A 25,386-nucleotide genomic window follows, 5' to 3' on the forward strand; every position below is an offset into this window, starting at 1 on the left:
ACATTAATAGACCCTCTTGAGAGATGGTGACAGTTCTGCGAGCAGAGGTCCAGGTATGTCATAGCACTTCAATGGAAGTGCTATGACTTTGTTAAAGGACGTCAGGGGAACAGCACAGTATATATTCACACGTAAAACCAGCATAAAGAGCAAAGTTTTATTTCACTTTTCTCACATCTCAGAGGGCACTTAAACACTCATTCCTTTGATTTACTTAGAGGAAACTGTTATTAAGGTGACACCTGTTTTATTCCTCACTTAACTAGCAACAGTGTGAAGCTCTGTCATCATTTCAGTCCTTATTTTTCCAGTGCTTTCTGAGGAGTTACAGGCCCCAGAAATGGGTTACTTTCTCTTTTTTTCTTCTTCAAAAATGTTTGTTTTATTAACCCTCTTCCTTTCATAGTTTTAAATCTGAAGACACTCCTGAAAAGGTTCTTTTCAAAAAAAAAAAAAAAAAGTAACCAGTCTGCACAACAAACACAAAATCTGTTGGAAGAGTGTGAAAATTATTTTGAATATAAATGTGGACAAATTTAACCCAACAGGTCTGTGTCACTGAAGGCATTGTCTGCTGACTGCTGTGAGGGGCCCACCTCTGTGGTGGCCTGAGTAGGAGGTTCAGGCGCAGCAGGGTGGACTGAACGGAAGGGCTTCCAGGGCTTGGACGGGCAGTGGAAGGGGGTGTCATTCACAGCTTCTGCAGCTCCAGGGACCGAGGCCACATCGGGGATGCCGGACGGTTTGGAGGCCGTGGTGTCCTCCTCAGATGATTCTTCTTTGGCTGAAGCTTTGGAGGGGGTGGCCTGTGAGGTTGGTGGTGACTTGGAGGGGGGACGGTCAAACAGAAGGTTCCTGAGTGGAGACCAGCCGGGGGGACGGCGCCTGGTGAACAACTGAAGACAAGAACGCAGTAAGTGGACGAACAGACTGACAGATGAAACTCCTCCTTGGTGATGAAAATGTAGCTTAACCTTTGAGGACTGGCAGTGAAAGGAGAACAGCTGTGCTCGCAGCCCATTTTACACTGTGCTGGTGTTATGGTATCGACTCTCACTGCCCAATACATAAACTCTCAGTGATCATCAATCATGTTCTCATACATAATTTCAGTTTTTGCAATTGAGGCTTCACTGTTTACAGGTATTACCAGTTTACCTTGTATCTATCACACTGGTTATCATTACTCAAAACATTAAAAATCATTTATCAATCATCAAATCATTAATGCATTTATATGTGGATTCTATTAGTAATATGAAAGTCAGAGAAGGAGCCTAATGGCAGCTGACAGCACCTAAATAATGAAGTAAAGATCAAGATATTTTTCTTAGGATTTCGCAAATTACTGAGAAAGGATAAAAAGGAGAGGAGCTTCTTGGACTTAAATGTTTCAGGTGGCCACAGAAACAAGTACAAATATATGCTAATGTTGCTGCATATCTGTTGGATGTGTGAGGGAGTTGTTTGTGTTTGTTAACACATTAGCCAACTTTAAAGTTGTGTCAGGTTGTCAGCTTGCAGCTGATTTCTTCTGCCCTCAAGTGGACAAAAAAAAAAAAAAAAACCTTTTCAGCTTTAAAGTGAAATTCACCTTCCACTAAATCACTCCATCAAACAGTTATTGTGCAGTCACTGACCTCAGCTGGGTCTGTGACTGCACAATCTGGCCCCAAATGCCACTATGTAATAAATAAAGTAAAACTTTATTTTTGAGCATCTTTTGAGTTACAAAATGCTTTAGAGTTCCAAAAAGACAGTAAAGAATTTGAATAAATAATTACAACAATAAGAACAAACCAAGGCAAAGAAGCATCCGGGGTATGTATCAGAGCTTAGGGTTAGAGCAGGATGTGAAAAAAAAAGTCAAAATACTTTCTTATCTTTCACTATTTTGTGAAAAGTGGGTCTCACCATGGGAGGCAGTGCACCAGGTTCACACTCTATCTGGGCCTCTGGGGGTTCAAGTCTCCATGGAGCTATGTCCACTGTAGAGTTACAGTTTGCAAACTCCTACACGCGAATGCACACACACACCAAGTTAAATGAGCCCAGAAGGCAAAGAGTAGTGATCGTGTCTGTGTTTTGTTTTCGTTATTTACCACATTCTCTTCATCAGGCACACACAGTTCGTTCAGGTCTTTGTGTTCGGCCTTGGCGCAGATGCTTTTCCTCATATCAAATCTCAGCTTGAACCTGAAACCTGCGACCACCTGCAGGGATTCACACATGCAGTGAGTATAAGAAAGACTTTTCCCTGCTTCCTCTTCATTCAGTATCACCCAGTCTCTACCTGTCTGGTGGCGGGGCCAACACTGTGCAGGGTGAACAGGTGAGTGGAGTCAGAGATGGAGTTATACTTGGAGATGGAGACAGAAAGAGGAACTTTAAGGTCCTCTGAATCCTCATCAATGTCCTCAGGGCAGCCCAAACAGGGAGCTTTCTCTGGAACGATGTAATCATCTGGAGCGGAGGCAAGAGCGTAAAAAAGTGAAAAAAAAAAACATAAAAAAGCAGAGATAAAGTAAAAAGGCAAAAGAGGAGATGGCAGACGTCTGTGGCTCGGGATGCTCCCCACGGGGTCCCTTCATACATGCATGCAATATAAACTGTACATTACAGCACGATGCAGGTCTCTTTACTCCTCAGATACTGATTATCATAAATTTATACAATGGTTTCTGCTGAGAAATAAGTTAAACATAATAAACAGATACAAATAACGCACAATATTCAAGTAAACTTTAAGTAAAAAGCACATAATGTAATCTAATTAATTAGAAATTTATGTCAGTGAACTTTAAAAGGTTCACCAAGTGTAATAATGTAAGAGAGGTGTGATGTAGAGACAGATGGATAACGGATCAGCTGAATGTGCTCGATGGAACATAAAACTGTTTAAATTCTGTTTGCAATGTAAGAAATGGACTAAAGTAGATTCACAGTGTTTTGTAGCCAAGGAAACAACATAGAGAAATGCACAAGAAAACAAAATCAGGCAAAACAAAGTGATGAATTCCCACACCAAGCTTATTGTAGGAACACTTAAAAAAAAACAAAACAAAAAAAAAAAGAACAGAACAGAACAGAAAAATATTTGATTCAGACAGATATACAACAGTCCAGACTGCTAAAAATGAACACATGAAATTGGATGTAACAGGTCAGGAGGGGCTGTACTTTGACCATGCTTCTCTGATGGAAAATAACTTTAGTAAAGCTGCTGGCATTGTTTTTGAAACTAGAGTCAGTTGACCTTTAATAACCTCTTACTTCAGTTTTGATCCACACTGGTTTATGGGAGAATGAGAATGTGTTTTGCTTGCTTTGGAGGGTCAAGTACAGCAACATTCATAGTCCTCTTATTTAAAAGAGTACCAAATTTGATGCAGCAAATCCAAATTAATATTGTCTTTTTTTATTCCATGTTTCCTTCATTCTTGTCAAAACATTACCCGTGAGGGGTCTATTGAAGCCTGGTAAGCTCACTTGTTTCTGATGCCAGATGTTTTTCATGTTAACCAGATTCCATGCAGCTCCCTCTGGAACCACAAAAGCTTTTATATAACTTTTTTTTTTTCACATACGCAATAGTCGCTGTTCCCCGAGACCTGCAGAGAGCCTTTATGTACAAAATCAGAGGAGTTTCCCTTAAACGTCTGTTGCTCATCCAATCCATAATTTACAGACAGATGAGTTTAAAACATTCAGGGAATCAGGCATAACTGAAATTAGGACAATACATAATTATTTATACAGGGGGAAATCTAACATAAGACCAGCTTTATTACTGAAGTAAAACAGTGCTGATTCTGCGTCCAGCCTGTTTACTTAACCTGTGGTGTTAAAATAGGTCTAAAATAAGTTTCAAACAGTGCCACTTTTGTTCCTTTAAGGCCAGACCCCACTGTAGCAGGCAAATACTACATTAATGCAGAGAGGAATTTTTCAAGCTCAGCCTTTAAAACTTGCAAAACATTTTGGAAACAGGATAGAGAGCACATAGAATCTATTTACTGTAGGCCAACAGTGGGCTGGTTAGGCAAACAGATTAAAGTCTAGACTATGCCACTGCAGATAGTGTTGATATATTACACAATTGTGCGCCCACCAGTGTACACTTTTCCTCAATGACTCACTGTTTTCTACATGAGAAATAGGCCCTGCTGTGATAAACAGCGTCATGGTGGACTCTGACTGTTAATATTGCAGAGATTCCTGCTGTAAGAACATTCTCCATACACGATCAAACAATTTACGAAAGACGACGTGGATGTTACTGTTTTCAGTTTTACTCATTATATGGGATGAGACCTGAAACAGTTCCAGTTGCCCCAGTGGAGGCATCACATGACAAGAGAAGTAATAAGTATTAAGTGAGCCACCGGTTCTTCGGGTTAATGTCTTAAATGAGGTCCCAAGTTGAAAAAGTTCTTCAAATAATCCTGCTTATTGAGAGGTTTTTGAAACAATCATCACTTTAAATTCTATTCAGGTTTCTGACAAAGTAAAATCGCTTGTCCCTGAAGTGTCCTAGATTATTTCACACAGCAGAAAACATGAAACAAGGCAAGCAAAAGGCTTCATCTTGTGTTCAGATTTTCTGTTCTTTTGGTAATATTTATCATTTAAATATCTGACGTTTTGGTTAATGTACTGTTTCACTTTCCTGCCAAGAGTTATAGTACATTCAGACAATGTTGGCAGTTTATTTTCATGCAGCTGCCACTGGTGGTGGATTTGCAGTCATTCTGCTTACAGCTACTTTGCCTCTAGTTCTTTTCACTTAGAGGGAGATACCACTGGTGACAGAGGTTGATGGGGAAGTTTTTTTTGTTTTTTCACTTGGCTGCTCGTAATTATAAACAACAGTCCAGTGAGTTCATCCACCATGAGGTCATCCTGTTCATCCATTCACTCACTCACTCACTCACCCAGCACACAGTCCACCTGCTTGGTGTCTGTTTCTGTGTCTGTGATGTAGACTGTGGCGTTGCATGAAATCGGCCTCTGGAGGAACAACAGGATAGATGATGATTATTGACTGTGATTAAATAGAAACAGAACTATTACTACCAATGTTAAGAGATAGAACCTGCTCTAAATGTTCCAGCTTTGTTTGTACTAACGCATTACCTTATTTTCTCCACAGAAGTGAATGTAGAACAATTATGAGAGTGGAGAACATGAATGTCAGCAACTGTATTTCATTCCATCATCATTACCTTGCGTCCATAAGCCAGATAGTCACAGTCTGTCCAGAGTTTGTTGCTCCCAGCCGGACAGTCACTCCTCCTGGTGGTGAACTGCAGCGAATACACAGAGTCCGAGCCATTCTCTGACTGGAGAGAGACGCACACGGTCAGTGTGTGTGTGTGTTTGTGTCAGAGGTCAAAGTGTCTAAACATGTTTTCCCAGAATTTCTCGGTCATCCTCCCACAGCTTTAGTTCCTCTCGTTTCATCACCTCCCAGCTTCAGCTCTGACATGAGCTGCATGGATTTTTAAAGGAGGTCACAGCCTTCAGATCTATTCCCATCCAAGTCTTTAACATAACCAAGATGTTAAAGACATGTTGTTTTACTTATAGAAGAACAATTATTACTTTTATCGGTACATTGCATCATATTTATCCAACTTTATACTAGTTATATTTCAGAGCGAAATTTACTTTTTACTTCTTATACACTCAATTTCTTCACTACATTTATCTGGCAAGTAGCAAGTAATATTGTAAAGTTTAAGGAATTGCATTATTGCAAGAGTACATTTAATATGCAGTCAGGAATTAAAAAAACTGTGTAAATTAAAACTTTTCTCCTGCATGATTTGTATTGACTGTTTAAACCTTCTATGTTTAATCGTCCCATCAAGGGGAACACTGATAAACTTCCTCTAGAAGTGACTGATCACTGGTAAAACGATTTAAAACATTTTAAAGAAAAAATCCAGTAGCCTACACTTCTATTTATGTTATAGGAATATCAGATTTTAGTATTTTTTTTCTTTAAGACTTTATAACGGCTCATGAAGACTGTATATGCTGAGACAAAGCAGGTCAGTAAACATGTAGAAAGCCACATCTGTGTTTGTCGTCTCTATACCTTGCTGGCTGTTTGTATCTGAAAGAGGGCCAGCTTGTGTCCGGTGCTCAACCTCTCATTGAACTTGTGCACGGCGCTGTGGACGGCCTTCTCTACAGATGGGTCGTCACAGAAGATCAGGACGCCTGGCTGGACCTCCACTGTCTCCTGGACAAGCTGAAGAAGCATACATTTTATACATTTATACAAAATTCTGGTAAGTTTTAATGTCGTGATGTATTTTTATAATGTGATATTACTGCTTTCACGTAAGCAAAGTATCTGAATACTTCTTCTACCATTGCTGTAATCCCTCAGGTTTAAAGACAGAAAGACAGTTAAAAGTCATGGCCTCTGGTACTTTCTCCTCACCTGCCCAAAGGCTGAGCTGTGGAGGCACAGCAGGCCCAGCACACACAGGCCCACTCCACTCCTCATTATTTGATCTTGATGGATGTTTGGCTTTGCTCTGCTACAAAGCACAGAAAAGGCAAAAATCACACCAGCTGAAGACTTTCATCCACACTCTATCAGTGAGATATTAGTGCATTTCATGTCCAGATGACCAAATTCCTCATTCGTGGCTGAAAAATAAGCATGTTTATACTTTTCTGGATTTAATGTAAAGAGTTAGTGATACAGTGTCTTACTGTTTCTGAAGGTGGAGGCCTGCTGTCGAACCTGCCGAGCTTGAAGAAGAAGAAAAACTCGACTCCTCTCCACACAGGGATGGACGACTGAGCCTGAAGTTCTCCTGAAACAGTAGGTGGGAATCCTGAGAAAGATGATGACACACACATAGACGCATACACAGAGGACAGGAGGGCACAATGGACACACACACACACAGATGGAAAAGGAGAGTAAATGTTTGCTTTTTTGTTTGCCCTCCTACCTGTTGAGTCAACAACAGTCATTATCAGAAAGAGAGAGAGAGACAGAGCATTTGAGGAGATGTGCAAACTTCCCTTGTTGGTGACTTTGGGAGAGAAAACACTCTCCTACCTCAAACACGTACTCACAAAATAAACCACACAAAGTAGAGTTAATTGGTTAATTAACACACCATCTGTGTGGTAGCAAAAAAATTACCCTTACTGTATGTGTTTAGGAGGGCACTGTGTGTGTGTGTGTGTGTGTGTGTGTGTGTGTGTGTGTGTGTGTGTGTGTGTGTGTGTGTTTCTGTGTGCATGCGCTCTGTGTGTGGTTTGTGTGTTTTAACTTTGGTACTTTGTCCTTGTCGACCTTTAGCCTAAACCTCTCTGATTTCCCCACTGCTGCTCTGTGATTTGAGGTGAAATGCGCTCAGATGTTACGCTCCATATAGACGGATCATACAGACATTGTGTTTGCATTGTCTTTGTGCAGTTACAGGAATACACTAAGTTCACCGAGTGCAAAAAGGTCACCTCACCTGCACCTGCACACTCATGACGACACACCAAAATCTTACATATGTGTCTGACAGGTCATTGGCTCTGTCAACATTTAGAGAATCACTTCAACTCCATCATGTGCACAGATACAGAAAATTAGTTCTTTGTGATCTGCAGATAAAAAATGAACTGCAACTGTGGAAAAGCATAGACAAAAGAATAATTCCGCCCTCTTGTGGTGACGCACACAAAAAGAAATGTGCTAACTGTGAACACAGCTACTGAATAAATTGTCGTGTCACCATATACAGCACACAGAATACACTATATAAACACATACACACACTCAGTTACATTTAATCATATGCAATTAAATACACATTCCCACCAATACACATAATGTGCGTTGGTGGGAATGTGTATGGCTAAGGCGCAATATCACATTAAATGATGAGGACCTCAATTAATCCTGCACCATTAACTGTTTTGTCCACCTGTTTCAGAACTGCCTTGGGGTCTATTGCTAAATAGATTTGTGAATAAATGATCACAGACAGGGGTCAGTAGGTCCCCACAGCACAGGGCCTCCCAGTGGGTTAAAGTTTGCTATATTCAGACCGAAGACCATCTTCTCTCTCAACGACATGAAGAAATACATTTAACAACATCATTAGACAACAATATCATTAAATTATTATAACTGATGTATCAGTGTCTTTTTTCAGTATGGGTTAATTTGATGATTATTTTCTTAATCATTTGATTGTTTCTCATTATTGCAGTAATAACAGTCTGCGTGCAGATTGTGTCTGCGTGTCTTTGATTCAGCTGTTTGTTTAACTGGTGTGAGTTTACCCTCAGAGGTGTCAGTTCTGCCCTGCCTCCTGTGACACTTCATTTCCTCTGTAGGAGTCTTTTAGCTGTGTAGTTGTTCAGCGGTTTCACTGAACCACCAAACTACAGCTGCCACGCTCCTACGGCATTTCTAAACTAGTCACGTTCCTCTACTCTTCTTCTTCCTTCTTTTCTTTTCCAACTATGAAGCTGAGGTGTCGCACAGGTGGATGGTGTCTTTTCTTCCTGGCTGCTTTAATTTTAGGTAAGTTTGATGATTATTCAAATGTGGTTTCGCCCTCAGATAATGACTGTAAACTCTCTCTATAGGTCATTCTTTGTCTTTCTCAAGAATTTCAGTATATATGAGAGACTTTTCACACCTTGTCTCTCAGGGTTACTGCCTTATTGTGCTTTTTCTAATTGATCTTCTGTTTCTTTACATGATACCATAAATAAGACTAACTGTTTTGGATATTTTTACTCCTGGACCAAGTCTTTTATGCCAAAGATCAATGTATGTCCTGACAGTACATGATGCCATGCAGCACCAATTACTTCTAAACAATCCCATTCTGTAAATATCATTAATTGAAATAAATAACGCTGGGTGGGTTCATACATTTTTTTTTTTGTTTGAAATTAAACAATGGTCTTCACAATGCTGTTTTAACTCTTTGAACTCTTTAGGAGCACAGTACTGCACTTTTTTGGTGTCTGTATGTGTCATAAGTTTCAGTTTAAGGCACGTCTAGTTTCCTTTCCCACACAGTGATCTTTGCTTGTTTGGTCTTTGGTGGTCTTTCTCACCTTGTGGTTTGAGCAAACAAAGTGGTATGACAATGATCAGAGCCAGTTTTCAGGTACTGGTAGTACACATACAGTAAAGCATTTTATTACTACATCTACTGATTAATTTATCTTAAAATCTTAATATCTTTGAAATGCAGATTGTTAGATAACTAAACTGAATAAAAAAAACATGAAACTAAACTTTGAAACAAAATTTTGCAGTAGCAGCTTTTAAACTGTTTTTTTTTTTCCAAAATGACATGCCGTTGTTAAATTATTGCAGTTGTGATACTTTAATGTAACTATTGTAAACTGTGGGCCAAGGTCAAGACTATATGTATTATCTATTACTATATTAACCACATATCCCAAAAATCAACTAACTATGGACTGTAGGAATTAGCAGCACTAAGGGACAATCAATGATGGCTCTCACTGAACTTCAACCTAATCTTGTAGTCCTGTCTTTTAGAGGGGCCCGGTGTCAAAATCCACTCTATATGGTGCTTTATGGTGAATATTCCTCATTGAAGTTGAAAATATGGTGGCCCCACAACACGTTTCCCCCTCTTTCAGTTTTGTGCCACAAAGCAAGCAGAAGTTTCTTTCCATTTTCACCCTGCTGAGACACACAAACTAGACCCTGGGTCAAAATCACCAGATTGCCAATGGTAATGATTAATTGATTTTAAAATGCTTCCTTGTTATGTAACAATAAAAATGACAGGTCTCTTCCTCCACCAGGAGTCCATCTCCAGAGAAACGACCGCTCGGTCCAGCCTGCTTCCAACTCTGAGCAGCAATCTGGGGCTCAGATCTACCGGCCGGTCCTGCAGCCCACTGAAGCCATTCCTCCAACAGGTACACACAAGACCCCAGCATCAGTTTCTGTAGCCTGTAGTCTGAATCCTGCAGACAGAATCACAAACTTTCATGATGTTATCAGTCCAATTATGTAATTAAATGAGGTAGGACTGTTTATCATGGGTTTATTTCATTGTGCTTTACTGAGAGTTTTCATGATATACAATATCTGAGATAGCTGAGGTAGCATGTAATGCAGTGGATGTATAACAGTATTACATTTGAAGTTAAGATTTAAAAAAAAATCTTAACTATAATTCAATATAACTTCAATAATAAATTTCATAGCACCCATCTATAAAGAACCATACAGTTTGACAAACTGTGTGAATCAGCTTTTTACAGTAGCACAGTAACTCTGCCGGTATGTGTATTTCTGTCATATTATCTGTTTCTTTTAGACGTGATTGTTAAATATTCAAATTTGTTAGACACTTAATGCATCAGCATTATACTAAAACTGAACTTCAGTCAGGTGTTACTGATAAAGAATAAAAGTTATAGATAATGTTACATAACCATGTCCAATGTAAAACTCGCATTACAATTTGTACTTCATTGCTGTGTGTGTGCTTGTGTTAATGTATGTATGTGTGCACTTTGTGTGCATGTTTTTGTGTGTATTGTGCACAGGGACCTACATGATGAAAAGCTTGGCTGGGAAACCCTGCATCAAAGTCACCACAGGAGTAGAGTACACTGTCATCGAAAAGAAGGTTTAAAGGCTGTGACTGGCTCAGCACTGTGTGTGTGTGTGTGTGTGTGACACTTTTCAGCCTGTTTTTCAGAAAGTGTGTGTTTGTGTCAGCAGCTCTTTGTGAGGTGTTACAAGTTGGTTTCACTGTTCAAACTGTAAAAATCTAAAAATGCCTTCATATTTAATTTTTTTTTTCAGTGAAAGACAAACTGTGATCCAGCACAGAATGAAACATTTTTCTGTGTTGGAGTGCAGATTTATACTCGCATATGTCTCAAATATAGAGTGACGAGTGACAAATTTTTATTTAGTTACATTTTGTTTAAATCCTAGAAGAATGTGAGGAGAGATGATGATTTGTGACACTGTCCAGTGATATAAAGTAATATTTCCCTCCTGTATGCACTCCAAAGACCTGGTATTTCAGCCTGGATCCTTCCAGGGTCAGGACCAGCGGTTACTGTGGCAAAGACACTGCTGTTCTCTCTCTCACGCTAGCAGACAATGCAGCCAGTCTGCAGCTCACCTTCAGAAAGGTACAACACACTTGGGGACAAATTTCATGTATTCCTCATTTTTGTGAAGTTTGAATGTTCTCCCCTAAACATCACGCAAACAGTTCAGGTCCAAATTGCCCATAAAATAAACAGCCGTTATGAAAATGACAGAGAAGAGACATAAAGGTTTGGGGTTTTTTTTCCTCCAGCTTTTCAGATCATCACATGATTGGAAATTCAGCTATCTCAAGAAAAACAGATACATTTCACTATTAAGAAAATGTTTAATTTCTTTGTGGAAACTAAAAAATAGTTTGCATGGACAAATGTGTAACTGTTCAGAATTCAGGGTTTTCTGAATCATTCTCTGTGTTTTTGTCCTACAGGAAAAGAATGTTTTCTACATTATCAGGACGACTGCTCATCTGTCTCCTCTGCCTGTTTGCAAAAAATGTTCAAGTAAGAGCGGACAGAGTGAAAAGAGAAAACAGAAAATATATGACCGCTTCTGTTTCTGATTTTTAGGAATAACCTGCAAACTCTAAGAATGTATCTGTCACTGTTTTAATATCCTCTTCCTCCCAGACAAGACTTATTCTGGCTTGATGGACCACAAGAAGTTGTTCAAAACAGCCAATGGTCAGAGCTTCAGTTGCAAATCCGAGAATCTGCTTTCGATGTCGACTGAGCTGAAGATCAAGCTGGTCCCTCTGCAGATGCAGGCCTTCACTCTGCCCAACGGAAAATACGGACAAGGTGATAGAGCCAATCGTCTGGGTTCCACAACAGGAAATGAGCCACTGATTCAAGATGCTGCATTAGAGGATGGGAAAGCAGGAACACTATATTTCTGCAACCCAAGACTTTATATTTTGTCTTTAACAAACTGATTTGTTTTGGGAAGCTATGTGCAAAATTTACACAGCTCAGTTAGATTAGCTCAATTAGACATGGTTTTTGGAGGCTTAATGACATGTCCCAGTGGTTGGTGTTTAAGACCAGTGCTGAAAAGCAGTAAACCTGTCCATGCAAAGCCTTCAACTTTCTTTTAGGATACCTGCTCCAGAATTTGAATAAATTTATCTTGCACTATACTTAGCATGACAGAGACTTACAGTACCACAGAAACAGTTGAAAGCGAATTAATCGCATGATAACAGTTTCTCCAAACATCTTTTCCTCCATCAGCTACTCATCTTTTTACTCAGTCCCCTGAACCCTATTTATTTTTAATCATCCTCTTTAATCCCTCTCTCTTATGTTTCAGAGGTGGAGTGCTGGGCTGACTTTAACAAGAGGGTCATTCCCATCATCATTGGGGCCACAGTGGTGGGTCTCATCCTGATCGCAGTGCTCACATGCCTGTTCATCAGAGACCGCCGCACACATGGCTACGAGGCACTCTGAGCTTGCTGTGAAACTGGATGGAGATTTACTCCATCTTCAAGAATATTTTATATTCTATTAGAGTTAAGTGTTCAAACTTCTTCTCCTTGACCTGCATTTGACTTTAAATTTCACAAATGTTTCTCATAATAAAATGTAGACACCTAATATCTGATATTCAAACTATAAATTCAAAAAGTATTGTTAAATGTATTTATTTGACTCTTTTCTTAACTTACACTCTCTTCAATTAATGTGAAAATGAATTTCCTATTGCATTTCATTTGTCTTTCGTTCTGCTTCCATTGATGGCTTTTATTCACTGTAGTTTGTTGTCATTTTCAGATTTTTTATATTTTCAACAGTTGTACAAAGGACACACAACAACAACAAGAACAATAATAAAATTACTGTTATCAGTATCATTGTTAAATGTATATGTTTTAAGTTACATTTTTTTCGATAGACTTGCTGTAATTTTACAAGCTACTCTTGTTAATGAAATAAAACAAAAATGGTCTTTTTATTTTAATGATTGTAATTATTCATCACTGACTGTGCCACCTCTCAGAGTGGATGAAGAGAGAAGGAACAATAAAACAAAACAAAATGGTAATAATAATGAATAAGCAAATACTCAAAACAAATAATACATTCAACAGTTCCACTACCTATGTGACCTGTCTCCCTCTGCTGGCAGTTTGTGGTCACTGCAGCTCCCTCCCCGCCTCCATATCCCCGTTTCTCATTGGCTGTCGAAGCTACGAGTCCTTGGGAAGATCATAAATGATAATACAGAAATTTAGTAGTGTGTCATAGTGTGTATACGTGCATGTTTAACGTATTAAAGCCCCAGATATTTAACCCCGGTTTTATTTGAGTGGTAGCTGCAGTTAAAATAAAGCCAAGCTGAATATTAGGGTCTTTGTTAAATTACCACTTCGCCTTCTCCACGTTCAGCTGGTCAGTCAGTGAGTGAGCTAAGCTAGCAGCTAGCCTCAGCAGCTGGTAGCTATGGCTGCAGTTATGCTGAGTTTCCCCACTCTGCAGGGTCTGAGGATATTTACACAGTGAGTACATCAAGTAGTGACACGTCTGCTCTGTTCTTGTCAGAAACAGACCGCCCCCACTCCCACCACTGAGACGTTCAGCTTTTTTTAATTAACGTTTTTAAGTTTATGAATCGGACCAGTGTTATCTCACGGCTAAGCTAACCAAATAAGATACACTTTTGTAGCTAAGATTGAAAATTGTCCGCCGGTGGTCATGATTACTAACCTTGACAAAATCACGTTATTTCTCAACTCAGCATCAACATGTTGATAAAATGTGTTTCATCCTGCGAACTGCTGGAGATACAGATTAAGACCTGAGCAAGGTTAAATAAAGGTAGCAGTTAGCATGGCTAATGTTGCTGGACCAAAATGCACACTGCTGAGCATACACCTGTGCGACCAGTCCTCATTGGGTGTAGTCACATTCACCTCAGTTATTTAGATGAGATTTCACTTTGTTGTGACTGCAGCTGCTGTTTCTTGAGCAGTTCGTTCATTTAGTATCTGCTCTGCCCCTCAGAGCCATGTAGGAATTTGAATGAAGTTGTTGACTCTTCTCTCTTCTGTCCTCTGTGCAGAAAATTATCATGGACCAAAAGAGGCGTGAGGCTTGTTTCATCAGGAGGTGAGTGATGTGCAAATGCAGTGGAGATTTAAACTGTAAAATGTTGTTTCACTAAAAACATATCAGTGTTTTCCTGATGTGGTACAATAGAAATAAAAATCCACTGTGGATCCCAAACTGTCTTGAGCTGCTGTTGTTTAGATCAGAACGGTTGTGTTGCATCTTACCAGTTCTTTAATTAGTGAGTTTAACAATATGTATCTGCACTTTTTATATTTAGTGTTTGATTTAATTTAAAGAGCATTAGCCGTCTGTTGTAAAAACTTTGTGTCCTCTCCAGGGGTGGGAAGGATAGAGAAAGTGTTGATCGCCAATCGTGGAGAGATCGCGTGTCGTGTGATGCGTACAGCCAAGAAGATGGGCGTCCGCTCTGTGGCGGTATACAGTGATGCAGACAGACACTCCATGCATGTGGCCATGGTGAGATGCTAGATACATTTTTCTGGCTGTGACTTTTACTGTGTTTCAGGACTCTGTGATCTTCTCCACTCTGTGCAGCGGCTAATGAACACAATGAGACATCATGTTGTTGTTTTTATCTTTTTTACAGCTTATGTTGGTTATATTCAGTTGCAAACAGTTTTGCTTTTGGTGTTTTGTAGGCAGATGAAGCCTACCGCATCGGTCCTCCACCCTCCCAGCAGAGTTACCTCAGCATGGAGAAAGTTTTGGAGGTGGCCAAGAAGTCTGGATCACATGTGAGTAAGCTCGCTGCAAGGAGAATTCTGTGGACCATTATATATAAATATATATAGACACACACACACATATATAATGTGTGTGTGTGTGTGCCACTATTATATCCAGTTTTTCTGAAATCTTGTATGTGTGTTTGTGTGTGTGTAGGCGGTCCACCCTGGCTATGGCTTTCTATCAGAAAACACAGAGTTTGCAGAGGCTTGTAAACAGGAAGGAATCATCTTCATTGGGCCACCTTCCTCTGCCATCCGAGACATGGGCATTAAGAGGTGGCACACACATATTAATATGAATATTTATATTCTGCTAAATTTTATGGGCAAACATAAACGGAATGGGGAAAAAAACTATAGTAACAGAATTTGCCAATTGACTTTTTTTTTCAGCACATCCAAACACATCATGTCAGCTGCCGGGGTGCCAATCATTGGGGGTTACCATGGAGAGGACCAATCAAATGAGAGGCTGCAAGCAGAAGCTGCTCGGATTGGTTACCCTGTGATGATTAAAGCAGTCCGTGGAGGAGGAGGGAAGGTGAGAGGATGTGAAAACTCCAAACTAACTTTGAAAGAGTAACTTCGGAAAACAAAAAGTAACTGATTGTTTGTGTGCGTGTTTAGGGGATGCGCATTGCACGCTCAGATGCAGACTTCTTAGAGCAGTTGGAGTCTGCGAGACGAGAAGCCAGAAAATCCTTCAACGATGACGTCATGCTGGTTGAGAAGTTTGTGGAGGATCCCAGGTAACACTCACTCACTAACTGCTAACCAGCCAGTTCTGCCATGTTATTGTCTCCATTTATGTGATATAAAAAATGAATTTGTCCTTTTATTTCTCTCTCTGTCTGTCTCCTGCAGACATGTGGAGGTTCAGGTGTTTGGAGACATGCACGGAAACGCTGTCTATCTTTTTGAGAGAGACTGCAGCGTCCAAAGGAGACATCAGAAGATCATAGAGGAAGCACCAGGGGTGAGTGCACGATGATGGTGGTAGAGACGCATCGTTGAATTAATACTGAGTGGAATTTTAAAACTATGATATCTAAGTTTGAATTTAAAGCCTGGGATGGGAATCAGACATGGACATGTCTTGTCCAATGGTTTATTTAGTCATGAACTTTCAATAAAAGCTCTTTGTTTAGCTTTTACTACTCTTTGTCATAGAAGAGGAGACACATCAGCATCTGTCCTTCACTACCATGATGAGAAAAGCTGGAAAAAAAACTTTGCACACTTTGTGTTGGTAGAATTTATAGCTCTACATGTGTTGAATGAGGAAAATCTCCTTCATATGAGGAGAATCTCCTGGATATTGGGGCTTTGATCACTTGAAAATGTTTGTGTCAACAGTTGATTGTTTACATTGTGTTTTCATTCATTTCTGTATGTATTTTTTTCAGCCTGGTATTAGTCCTGAGGTTCGGAGGAAACTTGGAGAAGCAGCAGTTAGAGCAGCCAAGGCTGTCAACTACGTAGGGGCAGGTGAGACACACAGACACCGGCACATGTCTCACCACATCACTGCACTGCCTCAGACCCAGAACACACAGTGCACTATATTTATATTATTTTCTTCTGTAGGTACGGTTGAGTTTATTATGGACGCCCAGCACAACTTCTACTTTATGGAGATGAACACCAGGCTGCAGGTGGAACATCCCGTGTCTGAGATGATCACTGGAACTGACCTGGTGGAGTGGCAGCTCAGGGTAATAACAGAGGGGGGAGACTAAAGATAACTTTAAAAAAAAAGGGTGGAGCTGAGGGGGTGGGTGGTGAGTAAAACTTTTATTACCAGAAACTGACTATGCTTTGGGAAAATCTCCTCCAGGTGGCAGCAGGGGAGCGCCTGCCTCTCCTCCAGGATGACATCATCCTAAGGGGGCACTCATTTGAGGCGCGTATCTACGCCGAGGACCCAAACAACGACTTCCTTCCTGGGGCGGGGCCTCTGCTGCATCTCTCCACCCCTCCACCAGACCAAGACACTCGCATAGAGACTGGGGTCAGGGAAGGTGGGGAGGCAAAATCTACCTGTTCAGCTGTGTTTACACTGATAGTTTCCCGCTCTTCATGTAACAATAACACTCTGTGTTTATTTTTTTTTTTACAGAGTTAAGAGTCAAATTTGCAACTTTATGTTATTGCTCGATGTAACACAATAGCTGTACTGGCTGATTACGCACAAAACAAATTAAAATAGCAGAGGATGAATGGGAAATACATTATAGAAACCATAACAATGAGCTAGTCTCCATCTATTTAATAATCTCCGTCTGTGTGTATGTGTGTGTTTGTTTTCAGGGGATGAGGTGTCGGCACATTATGACCCAATGATCGCCAAGCTTGTGGTGTGGGGAGAGGACCGATCAGCTGCCTTAAAGAAGCTGCGGTACTGTTTACGACAATATAATGTAAGACACACACACACTCAGATGATAATTCTTTTCATGTGATGCAACTGAACTTGTTAGATAAATGTATTTGCTAAACTTAAAGTCCCTACGAGTTGCGTTTGATTTAAATTGTAAAACAAATGAATGCAGAAATTCACAGAAGTTGTGTTTTCACGCTCTTTCTGTCTTCTTCTCTGCACCTGTCCTCAGATCGTGGGACTGAACACTAACATAGACTTTCTGCTGAGTCTTTCGGGCCACCCAGAGTTTGAGGCTGGAAACGTAAGCACCAGCTTCATCGCCCAGCACTACGCTGACCTCTTCCCCACTCCGAGAGCTCCTTCTGGGGCGACGATCTGCCAGGCGGCCCTGGGTCTTGTACTGCAGGAGAGGAAAAACACACAGGAGTTCACACACGCCTCCACCGGTGAGGGCATAACGTTTTCCTTTCCAGGACAAATTATTTATAGCTGTTTGACTTGAAAAGACAATAACATTCTAAGTGTACATGGTGTGTGATTTTCAGACCCCTTCTCCCCGTTTGGCTCAAGCAGTGGCTGGAGAAACAACATTCAGTTTAACAGAAATATGACTCTACAGCTGGGAGACAAAAGTAAGTACCAGCCATACTATCAGCCTTTACTGCCCTCTACTGCACAGGAAGAATAGGAAGTTAAAGAATAGACAGGAGGACAGAGAATCTGAAGTGGTTTAACATATGAGAAGCAGTTTCTCTTTTTGACTCTCAGTTGTTAAACTTGAGTTTCATTTCTGCTAAATGCAGAAAGACAAATGAACGCTTTGAGCTTCTGAACAGGGGATTTAGATCACGATTCAGGTAGGGCTGCAACAAATAAATATTTATGTTCTCAATTACTATAATTTTTTTAGTTTATAAATTGTCATAAAATGGTGTAGATTTTAAAGCCGAAGGTGACAAGTCCAGATGTCTTGTTTTGTCCCACAAAAAGTCCAAAGCTCAGAAACATTCTGTTTACAATCACAAAAACAAAGAAAAAGGAAATCCTTACATCACATACTGGAACCAGCAAATATTTAACATTTTTACTTAATAAATGACTTGAATGAATAATAAATTATCACAGTTACAGTTTAGATGAATCTTCTTGGATGGAATAAACAGTTAACTGACTCCAGCACTCATTTAAGTGAGGAGCGTAAAAATGTATGAATCTGAGTTTGGATGGAAAATTCCAAGTGACCAGAAATGATTTGGAAATCCTGTTCCTCTTCAGTAAGTACTTGATTTTTTCCTAGCAACAGTGGCTAACAGAGGACGCATGTTGAAGTTCCGGTTTGTCAGTGTTACATGCATGAAGCAGCACATTCCACTGTAATGGAAAATATCCGTAAAACCTCACTACAGTGCACAATGGATCTGCAAGCAAAAACAACACACAGACAAACACAGACATGCATACATACATACATGGGGCAATAAATATACAATAAATCAACATAACACATGAAGGCATAAACATGGATTTTGTGGGTTATTTAGTGTCTTCTCATCTCTTATGTAGTAAAAGGATCACTGGGCCTGTCTTAAAAAAACACATTTTAATGTTTTGAGTATTTTAGAGGAAAAGGTGATGACAATGATGACACAAGTTTTAATAAATCAGTTGAAGAGTTAATATATTGTGTTAGTTTTAAAAAAACAGATCAGTACAGTTTGCAGTTGGCGCCTTATGGATGGCGGATATGTGGATCTTATTCATCTAATGGCTGTTTGAATAATTAAGATTATAGCTGCTCTGCTCTGTGACAGTTTGTTAATGAACTCGTTGAATTCATTCAATTCATTATTCAGTGTTTCTATTAAAAATGTCACTGCAAGGCCAAAAATAAGTCCAGTGGCTGCTGCTGTGTGAGTGTGATGATGATGATGATGGTGATGATGGTGACTTGGTGTTTTCTTTACTTTCTTCACCATCTATCCTGTGCATGAATCCAAAACCTTATTAGAAAACATTTCTTCCTGTTTGTGTCTCTAGAAGTCGACGTAGTCGTCAAGTATAACAAAGATGGAAGCTATAGTATGCAGGTGAGCTGGGATAGAAGTTTTCTTTTTGTTCAGCATTGCCACATCATTGATAAGCCACAGTGGTGGTGGGTTTTTTTTGGTTTGTTTTTAAGTGATTTTTGTAAAGTACATTTTTTTTAAATTAACAGATCTGTTTATTTTAAAATGATTATATTTTAAAATCTAGTTTTCCATGAATATTTATTCTTTTATTTGCATTTTTCCCTATAAATTCTTGGTACAAGTCATTGGGAGGTGAACCTGCACTTCTCATGTTCCTCTTTTCAGATTGGTGAGGAGGTGTACCATGTGACTGGAGAGGTGGAGGTTGAGGGTGGAGCTTCGTTCCTGCACTGCTCTGTCAACGGGGAGAAGTCCCGTCCCAAACTGGTGATCCTGGACAACACGGTCCACCTGTTCTCCACAGTATGTTCCTGACAGTTGACATAGAAACACAAGCTGAGCGAAGTAAACTACTTAATGTTAGATGATAGAAAGATTTACATTTTGCATATCCCGTCAGTCAGTGAAGCACAGAGATCGATGCTTTTGTGGTTTGTTAATTATATAAATCTGGTGTCTTTTTTTTTTTAATTATTTAAATTATTGACGTTAAATGAAGAAGCAATGTTTCATGTAGGGCTGTAACTGACGTTTTTGGTCCATAAAATGTAGAGAAAAATGGTCACCCAGGTATCCTGAACACCATCATCAGATTACAAGTGGTCCAAAACCCAAACATATGGACTGAAGTATCACATAAGATGAATCAAAACAGCAAACATACACCTTTCAGTAGCTGGAACCACAGAATATTTGGCACTTCAGCTTGAAAAGTTAATTAAATGTTTCTTAATCCTAAACACTGTACATATTAACTGGGTGGGCTTATGTAAGGTTGTATATAAGTCTACATTTACCGCTGTCTTTGTGAGCATCAGTAGTTTGTTTATTAGGCACTTGTCCTGTTTACAGGTAATTTATTGCAGGTTAATTTTCCCAAATGAAGGATTATGTGAAAGCTGTAAATTTATCTGTTCCCCAGTTGATTGAAAAAGAACTACACTTCACCTGTCGCTGCATCTGTCTCTCGTCCAACAACTGGGGACAAACTTTCGACATCTGACATCAGGGGAAATTAAACCCTGTTCAAATCGTCTTACCTCAGCTGTCACAGCTGACAGGAAACTGTCACTTCTCTTTCTGACATGTTTTCTACAGGAGGGCAGCTCCCAGGTGTCTGTTCCAGTGCCAAAGTATCTGGCAGGCGTGAGCGGCTCCGGGGCTCAGGGTGGAGCTGTGGCCCCCATGACTGGAACTATAGAGAAGGTGAGGTGTTTATTTTTCTTTAGGCTTAACTAGTGTTCGCACATGTACTGAGGTTTGAGTACTTAAAGTCATCAAATTAAATAACAGATTTTAAATAAAATGGATTTTTTTGTATAAGCCTATCATATAACTCCAATTCAGGGTACAATGGTGAGAAACTATTAACATTAAGATAAGTTCAAAGAAAAACATATTACTTAACTGAAAGATGTTTACTAAATTCTCTACAGAAGGTGGAATAAAAAGTGGACAAATATCAATTTATAAAAGTGATTTATTTATTTATTCATTCATTCATTCATTCATTCATTCATTCAGTTAGTTAGTTGTGTTTTTGTTTTGTTTCCAAAGTGAAGAATTAGTTTTGATGCTCAGTACTAAACTGCAGGTCACATAATAATAATACATTTACTTCACAGAATCGCTTCATAATAAACAAACTTGAAAGAATGAATGATGATGTTTTTGTTGTGGTGACTGCGTGTAGTATAAGCTCTATAATACACTCCTGCTGTTATAAACAATAATTGACTGTGAAAGAAAACACTATCCTATGCTTCCACCTTGTCTATTCTTTTTCTTTTTGAGGACACCTCACATACTGGCAGCCAGTGCAGTGAGGCTAAAGCAGATGTGATTAAATGATAAATTAAAAAAGAAAATTACAGTAGAATAATGGAGAAGTAACAAGGGCTTAAATAACTTTGAGGGTCCAGTCAGACTGAGTATCCTTTCTCTAAACAAATAAACAATGTGGTGCACTGTGTTCAGGTGCTGGTGAAGGCCGGGGATAAAGTGGCTGTTGGAGACCCGCTGATGGTCATGATCGCCATGAAGATGGAGGTGAGGGACTCCTGCTGGCTCTGCCTCACACACATTCTCACTTTTTAACAAGTTTAAATCGCAGGTACACACTCTGCTTAGTTTCTAGTAAAGCTGATCTGTTGTTCCTTTTCGCCTCTGCCAGCACACGATCCGAGCGCCCAAGTCAGGTGTGATCAAGAAGGTTTTCTTCAGCGAGGGCTCTCAGGCCAATCGCCACGCTCCTCTGGTCGAACTAGAGGAGGAGGGCGAGGATAACGGGGACGGCGGCAGCCAGTAAACGCATCCAGACACAAAAGCAACCACAAAATACACACAGACAGATGGGAGAGAGCCGGGACTGGTTACTGTGACAACTGGAGCATCCACCATTAGATAAATATTTTTTAAAATGCAAGTCAGGACCTGAATCATCTGTCTGAGAGTGAGTCTGGTTCAGTCAGACAAATACTTTCACCCAGGTCCCCTACATGCATTTAAGAAGGTCCAACTCAGTTGCAGTGACCTGAAATGTTCCTGGGCTGAACCTGAGTCAGTGGAGAAACTACACATAGATCTGTAATGTACAGTTGCCTTTCACACAGCAGAGTTTTGCCTTTATGTTGCCTGTATTTTCTGTTTTCTTCTTTTTTTTGTTTTTCTTTTTTTGTTGTAAGTGAATCAGACTTTTCTTCCTCTGTGTTTGCAAATGTCTCTTTTTTTTTCCAAGTCTCTTCTCTCTGTGTTGGTTCCTGTCAGTGGTGTTGGTGTTGAAGATTTGGGGAATCCTGTCCTTTTGTTCAGTACAGTTGAATGCACTTCAGTGTGAATGACGTAGATTTCTGAGCCTCCTTTCTATGCGAGCTGCATGCACCTCTTTACATGAGCACAGTGACAACACTATGAGTGTGTGGCAGAATTATACCTTATTGGGTTAAGAATAGTTACTGATAACTGTGAGAAAGTATGTCTCATTTAGATCCTCATCCCCACATGATGCATTATGACGGATTTGTTTATTGCCCTCTCTGACAAAAACAACCATGAATTCATTGTCACTGCCAGTGAAAACCATCAACCTCCAAGTTTGCTGATGTTCCTTTTTTTGCTGATAAGTTGAAGGGTTACACTCTCACTCATAAGGCAAGAAAACTCTCCTACCATGTACATACTGTAAAACTCTTCCATATTTCAAAGACTTTGATTTAATCACTAAGAACTGACATTTTGAAGCTGTATGATTTTCAGTGAGCAGTGATAATGAAAGAAAAGTGGATGGATGTAAAGTTAATGTATTTTTAGAGTTTAATATTTTGACACATCCTGTCTTTCCAGACTGACTTCAAACTCAGTCCTTTTACACCCCCCCCCCCCCCAGACCTTAGAAGAAAAGTATTGTGGTTTAAGGACGTGGCACTGAAGCAAAAGGCCCTGATGAACCAACACTCCAAAATGAATTGTGATGCAAAGTTAAAGTCACATCTGCAGTATTTTTGAGACCACATTTGGCTCAGGGTTCAAAATAACCCTTAAAGGATGAAATGTCAGTCACAGAGAGCTTTATACATACAGATGGTTTGGTTGTGTGTATATCCGCCATCAGTCCAAGTGATTTACCAAATGGACGACATGTGAACTTGACCGGTTTCTGCTGATCACTCTGTTCTTACTAACTGTGTGCTTTGAGGCCTTGTAGACTAAAGCTGTCAATATAAACGTGTGTTTATTTCCTGGATTATTTTGTAGATATGCGACAGATGATTTTTTTTTAAAAAAAAGATGATAATGAACTGGTCAGATGCTGTAATAAAATTTTGTCAAAGTAGATGCAGCCCCCATGTCGTGTCATACTGTGTCATACTTGGTGCATTATTTTTCTCATTTTGGCTGATTCACACATCTTTTCAGGTCTGTGTTTACAGACTGGGATTGATTGACATCTCATCTAAACTCCTCTTTGTGCCTTTACTGTTGTGTCACATGTGAAAATACCTGCTACACAACATTCACCAGTGAATGGCCAAGACACAGGGAAAACTATTACTGGCGGATGCTGTGTGTGTGTGTGTGTGAACTGAAGATCTGAACAACCTCCACAGCTCAGCAGGTAAGACTTCATTAGATCAGTGAGGTGTTTGCATCATGTTAATCTATGTCTTTACGTTGTGCCTTGATGGTCAAAATTTGGGGCAGGAATTATTATTTTCACGATCTGTTCATTATTTTCAAATTGAATTTTTTGGCTCCATATATTTTTAAGAGCTAAATGCTTTAAATTGCTTGTTTGCAGTCCAGTGCAGTACAGTGATACAAAATGGAGAGAAGCTGCTAATTCTCATATTCTAGGAGCAGCAGATATGTGGCAGTTGTGCTTATTAATGACATTTGTTAATTAAGGACTAATAAGTTATCTAAAGTTCTTGATTCATTTCTGTTTATTGCTCAATTGACTAATTGTTTCAGCACTGCTAAAAAATGTCACACTTCATCTTGTAATTCAGAGAATTTAAGTTTATTGGATTAATTGCCGCTATCTCCCTGATCTAAAGTCTTATTTGCGTTTTCTCTCCCTCATTAACTACATGTAGATTTCTCTGAAGGTGCTACGCTGTTGTTTTCTGGTCAGGTAATGTTTACTTCTCTCATATGAGAGCACTTGAACGCAGTCGCACTCCGAAGACTTGTTTCTTAAAAACGTATTTATTTCGTAAATAGAACTGCATCTTCATAAACATCAGCTATAAGACAGATTTACAGACAGAAGGAGGAGGGAAGACAAAACGGACACAGCAACAAATCTCAGTCAACAGAAGAGTGATGATGGTGGTTTATTAATCTTAAATCTGGTGAAGCTTGATTTTACTGATGAGGGGAGGGAAGAAAAACCTGTCGAGTGCCGACGATCTGCAGTCTGAGTCACAGGACATTCTGCTGCAGAAAACGGACTGGCTGACATTTTCATTTAGATTCACGTTTTTAGCTGATTTGATTAAAGAAACTTTAATCTGATTTCAGTCTGCAAACAGTGGCTGAGCTCTCCAAGAGCATCTCCGCACCGACGTCATCGGCCACTGTCTCTAAATGTGTTTCATGTCTAAACCACCTCTTCTTCCTGACTGGAACTGAAGATTTCGATTGATCCTTGTACAGTTTATGGTAACGATGTCCACAATTTCTGTTAAGTGAATAGTTTTAGGATAATTCTTCAACTATCACAGACAGTGGGTCTGGTCACTGGAAGGTGATGTTTTGGGGGTTTTTTTTTTAATTTTTTATATATAAAGACTGAACTAAAGTCTTGAAATTTTTATGTTTCTCAGGCAGAAGACAGATGACTGTACACGTATTCAGTATATGGCCAATATTTCTAGAAGCAGAATTAACTCAAAACCCCGCCTGTAGACAGAATTTAACAGCTCTTCGTGTCTTAAATGCGAAATCCAATTAAACTGGGATGGTGTTTCTTGATGGATGACACAATGATCATCTGGTGTGATTAAATATTAAGTGGCCATTTTTTGAATTATGCGGCTGTGTAATCTCCTGCTTCTAGAAATAACCCCCTAGGCCTAAAACCCTGACTTCAGTGCTGCTGCATGCTTTAGAGAATCAGGCCTTGGATGTTTTCAATCTGATCTTGAGTTAATATGAAGCATATATTTCCAGGATGCTGTGTGGATAAAAGTTTCTCACTCTAAACACAGGTGACAATAGAAACCTAAAGTGTTCAAGAATATTAAACCGAGAAATATTTAACCAAGAAATTGTTACATAATCCTACAGATTTTTGAAACTCATTCATTCATTTTTTACAGCTTAATCCATCAGGGTCGCAGGGAGCTGGAGCCTATCCCAGCTGACTATGGTACTGAGAGAACCCATGCAGGCAGGAACATGCAAACTCCAC

General features: G+C 39.7%; 3 protein-coding genes across 5 annotated transcripts; 2 read left to right on the forward strand and 1 right to left on the reverse strand.

Annotated features, from left to right (window-relative positions):
* Nucleotides 1-143: 143 nt before the first annotated feature.
* Nucleotides 144-6,924, reverse strand: kng1 (kininogen 1). 2 transcript variants are annotated; one of them, XM_041039731.1, is made up of 9 exons: nt 6,733-6,924; nt 6,455-6,554; nt 6,104-6,259; nt 5,226-5,342; nt 4,935-5,010; nt 2,294-2,463; nt 2,103-2,213; nt 1,915-2,013; nt 144-896 (listed from the first exon to the last, which is right to left on the reverse strand). In XM_041039731.1, exons 1-9 carry the CDS (start codon nt 6,888-6,890, stop codon nt 537-539), a joined length of 1,347 nt encoding a protein of 448 aa, XP_040895665.1. In that variant the 5' UTR covers nt 6,891-6,924; the 3' UTR covers nt 144-536. The 2 variants fall into 2 exon arrangements, with proteins under 2 accessions (XP_040895665.1, XP_040895664.1); XM_041039730.1 differs by having other exon boundaries at nt 6,104-6,263; nt 6,450-6,554.
* A 1,462-nt stretch (nt 6,925-8,386) lies between these two features.
* LOC121182922 (lysosome-associated membrane glycoprotein 3) lies at nt 8,387-13,075 on the forward strand. 2 transcript variants are annotated; one of them, XR_005894172.1, is made up of 8 exons: nt 8,387-8,557; nt 9,829-9,945; nt 10,582-10,664; nt 11,059-11,181; nt 11,529-11,601; nt 11,728-11,898; nt 12,410-12,611; nt 12,874-13,075. XR_005894172.1 is itself a non-coding variant. In XM_041039565.1 (7 exons), exons 1-7 carry the CDS (start codon nt 8,497-8,499, stop codon nt 12,547-12,549), a joined length of 768 nt encoding a protein of 255 aa, XP_040895499.1. In that variant the 5' UTR covers nt 8,387-8,496; the 3' UTR covers nt 12,550-13,075. The 2 variants fall into 2 exon arrangements, 1 of the variants encoding a protein (XP_040895499.1); XM_041039565.1 differs by having other exon boundaries at nt 12,410-13,075.
* Nucleotides 13,076-13,442: 367 nt separating this feature from the next.
* Nucleotides 13,443-23,245, forward strand: mccc1 (methylcrotonyl-CoA carboxylase subunit). The gene is made up of 19 exons (XM_041040932.1): nt 13,443-13,598; nt 14,162-14,208; nt 14,489-14,628; nt 14,811-14,906; nt 15,055-15,176; nt 15,294-15,441; nt 15,528-15,649; nt 15,765-15,876; nt 16,307-16,388; nt 16,488-16,615; nt 16,738-16,921; nt 17,211-17,320; nt 17,513-17,729; nt 17,829-17,915; nt 19,321-19,370; nt 19,638-19,775; nt 20,571-20,678; nt 21,450-21,521; nt 21,646-23,245. The coding sequence occupies exons 1-19, from the start codon at nt 13,543-13,545 to the stop codon at nt 21,778-21,780; spliced, it is 2,154 nt and encodes a 717-aa protein (XP_040896866.1). The 5' UTR covers nt 13,443-13,542; the 3' UTR covers nt 21,781-23,245.
* The last annotated feature ends 2,141 nt before the right edge of the window (nt 23,246-25,386 follow it).

This window comes from Toxotes jaculatrix, chromosome 6 (assembly GCF_017976425.1).
Source record: "Toxotes jaculatrix isolate fToxJac2 chromosome 6, fToxJac2.pri, whole genome shotgun sequence".
Lineage (NCBI taxonomy): Eukaryota > Metazoa > Chordata > Actinopteri > Toxotidae > Toxotes > Toxotes jaculatrix.

Coding starts and splice junctions, on each gene's coding strand:
- kng1 (XM_041039730.1), bottom strand. CDS start 6,890: ATGCGTCTATGTGTGTGTCATCATCTTTCTCAGGATTCCCACCTACTG. Junction 5,343..6,103: donor AGATACAAACAGCCAGCAAG/GTATAGAGACGA, acceptor GTCTCTCTCCAG/TCAGAGAATGGCTCGGACTC. Junction 2,214..2,293: donor TTGGCCCCGCCACCAGACAG/GTAGAGACTGGG, acceptor GAATCCCTGCAG/GTGGTCGCAGGTTTCAGGTT.
- LOC121182922 (XM_041039565.1), top strand. CDS start 8,497: ATGAAGCTGAGGTGTCGCACAGGTGGATGGTGTCTTTTCTTCCTGGCT. Junction 8,558..9,828: donor CCTGGCTGCTTTAATTTTAG/GTAAGTTTGATG, acceptor TTCCTCCACCAG/GAGTCCATCTCCAGAGAAAC. Junction 11,602..11,727: donor TGTTTGCAAAAAATGTTCAA/GTAAGAGCGGAC, acceptor TCTTCCTCCCAG/ACAAGACTTATTCTGGCTTG.
- mccc1 (XM_041040932.1), top strand. CDS start 13,543: ATGGCTGCAGTTATGCTGAGTTTCCCCACTCTGCAGGGTCTGAGGATA. Junction 15,877..16,306: donor TCATAGAGGAAGCACCAGGG/GTGAGTGCACGA, acceptor TATTTTTTTCAG/CCTGGTATTAGTCCTGAGGT. Junction 17,916..19,320: donor TCTACAGCTGGGAGACAAAA/GTAAGTACCAGC, acceptor TTGTGTCTCTAG/AAGTCGACGTAGTCGTCAAG.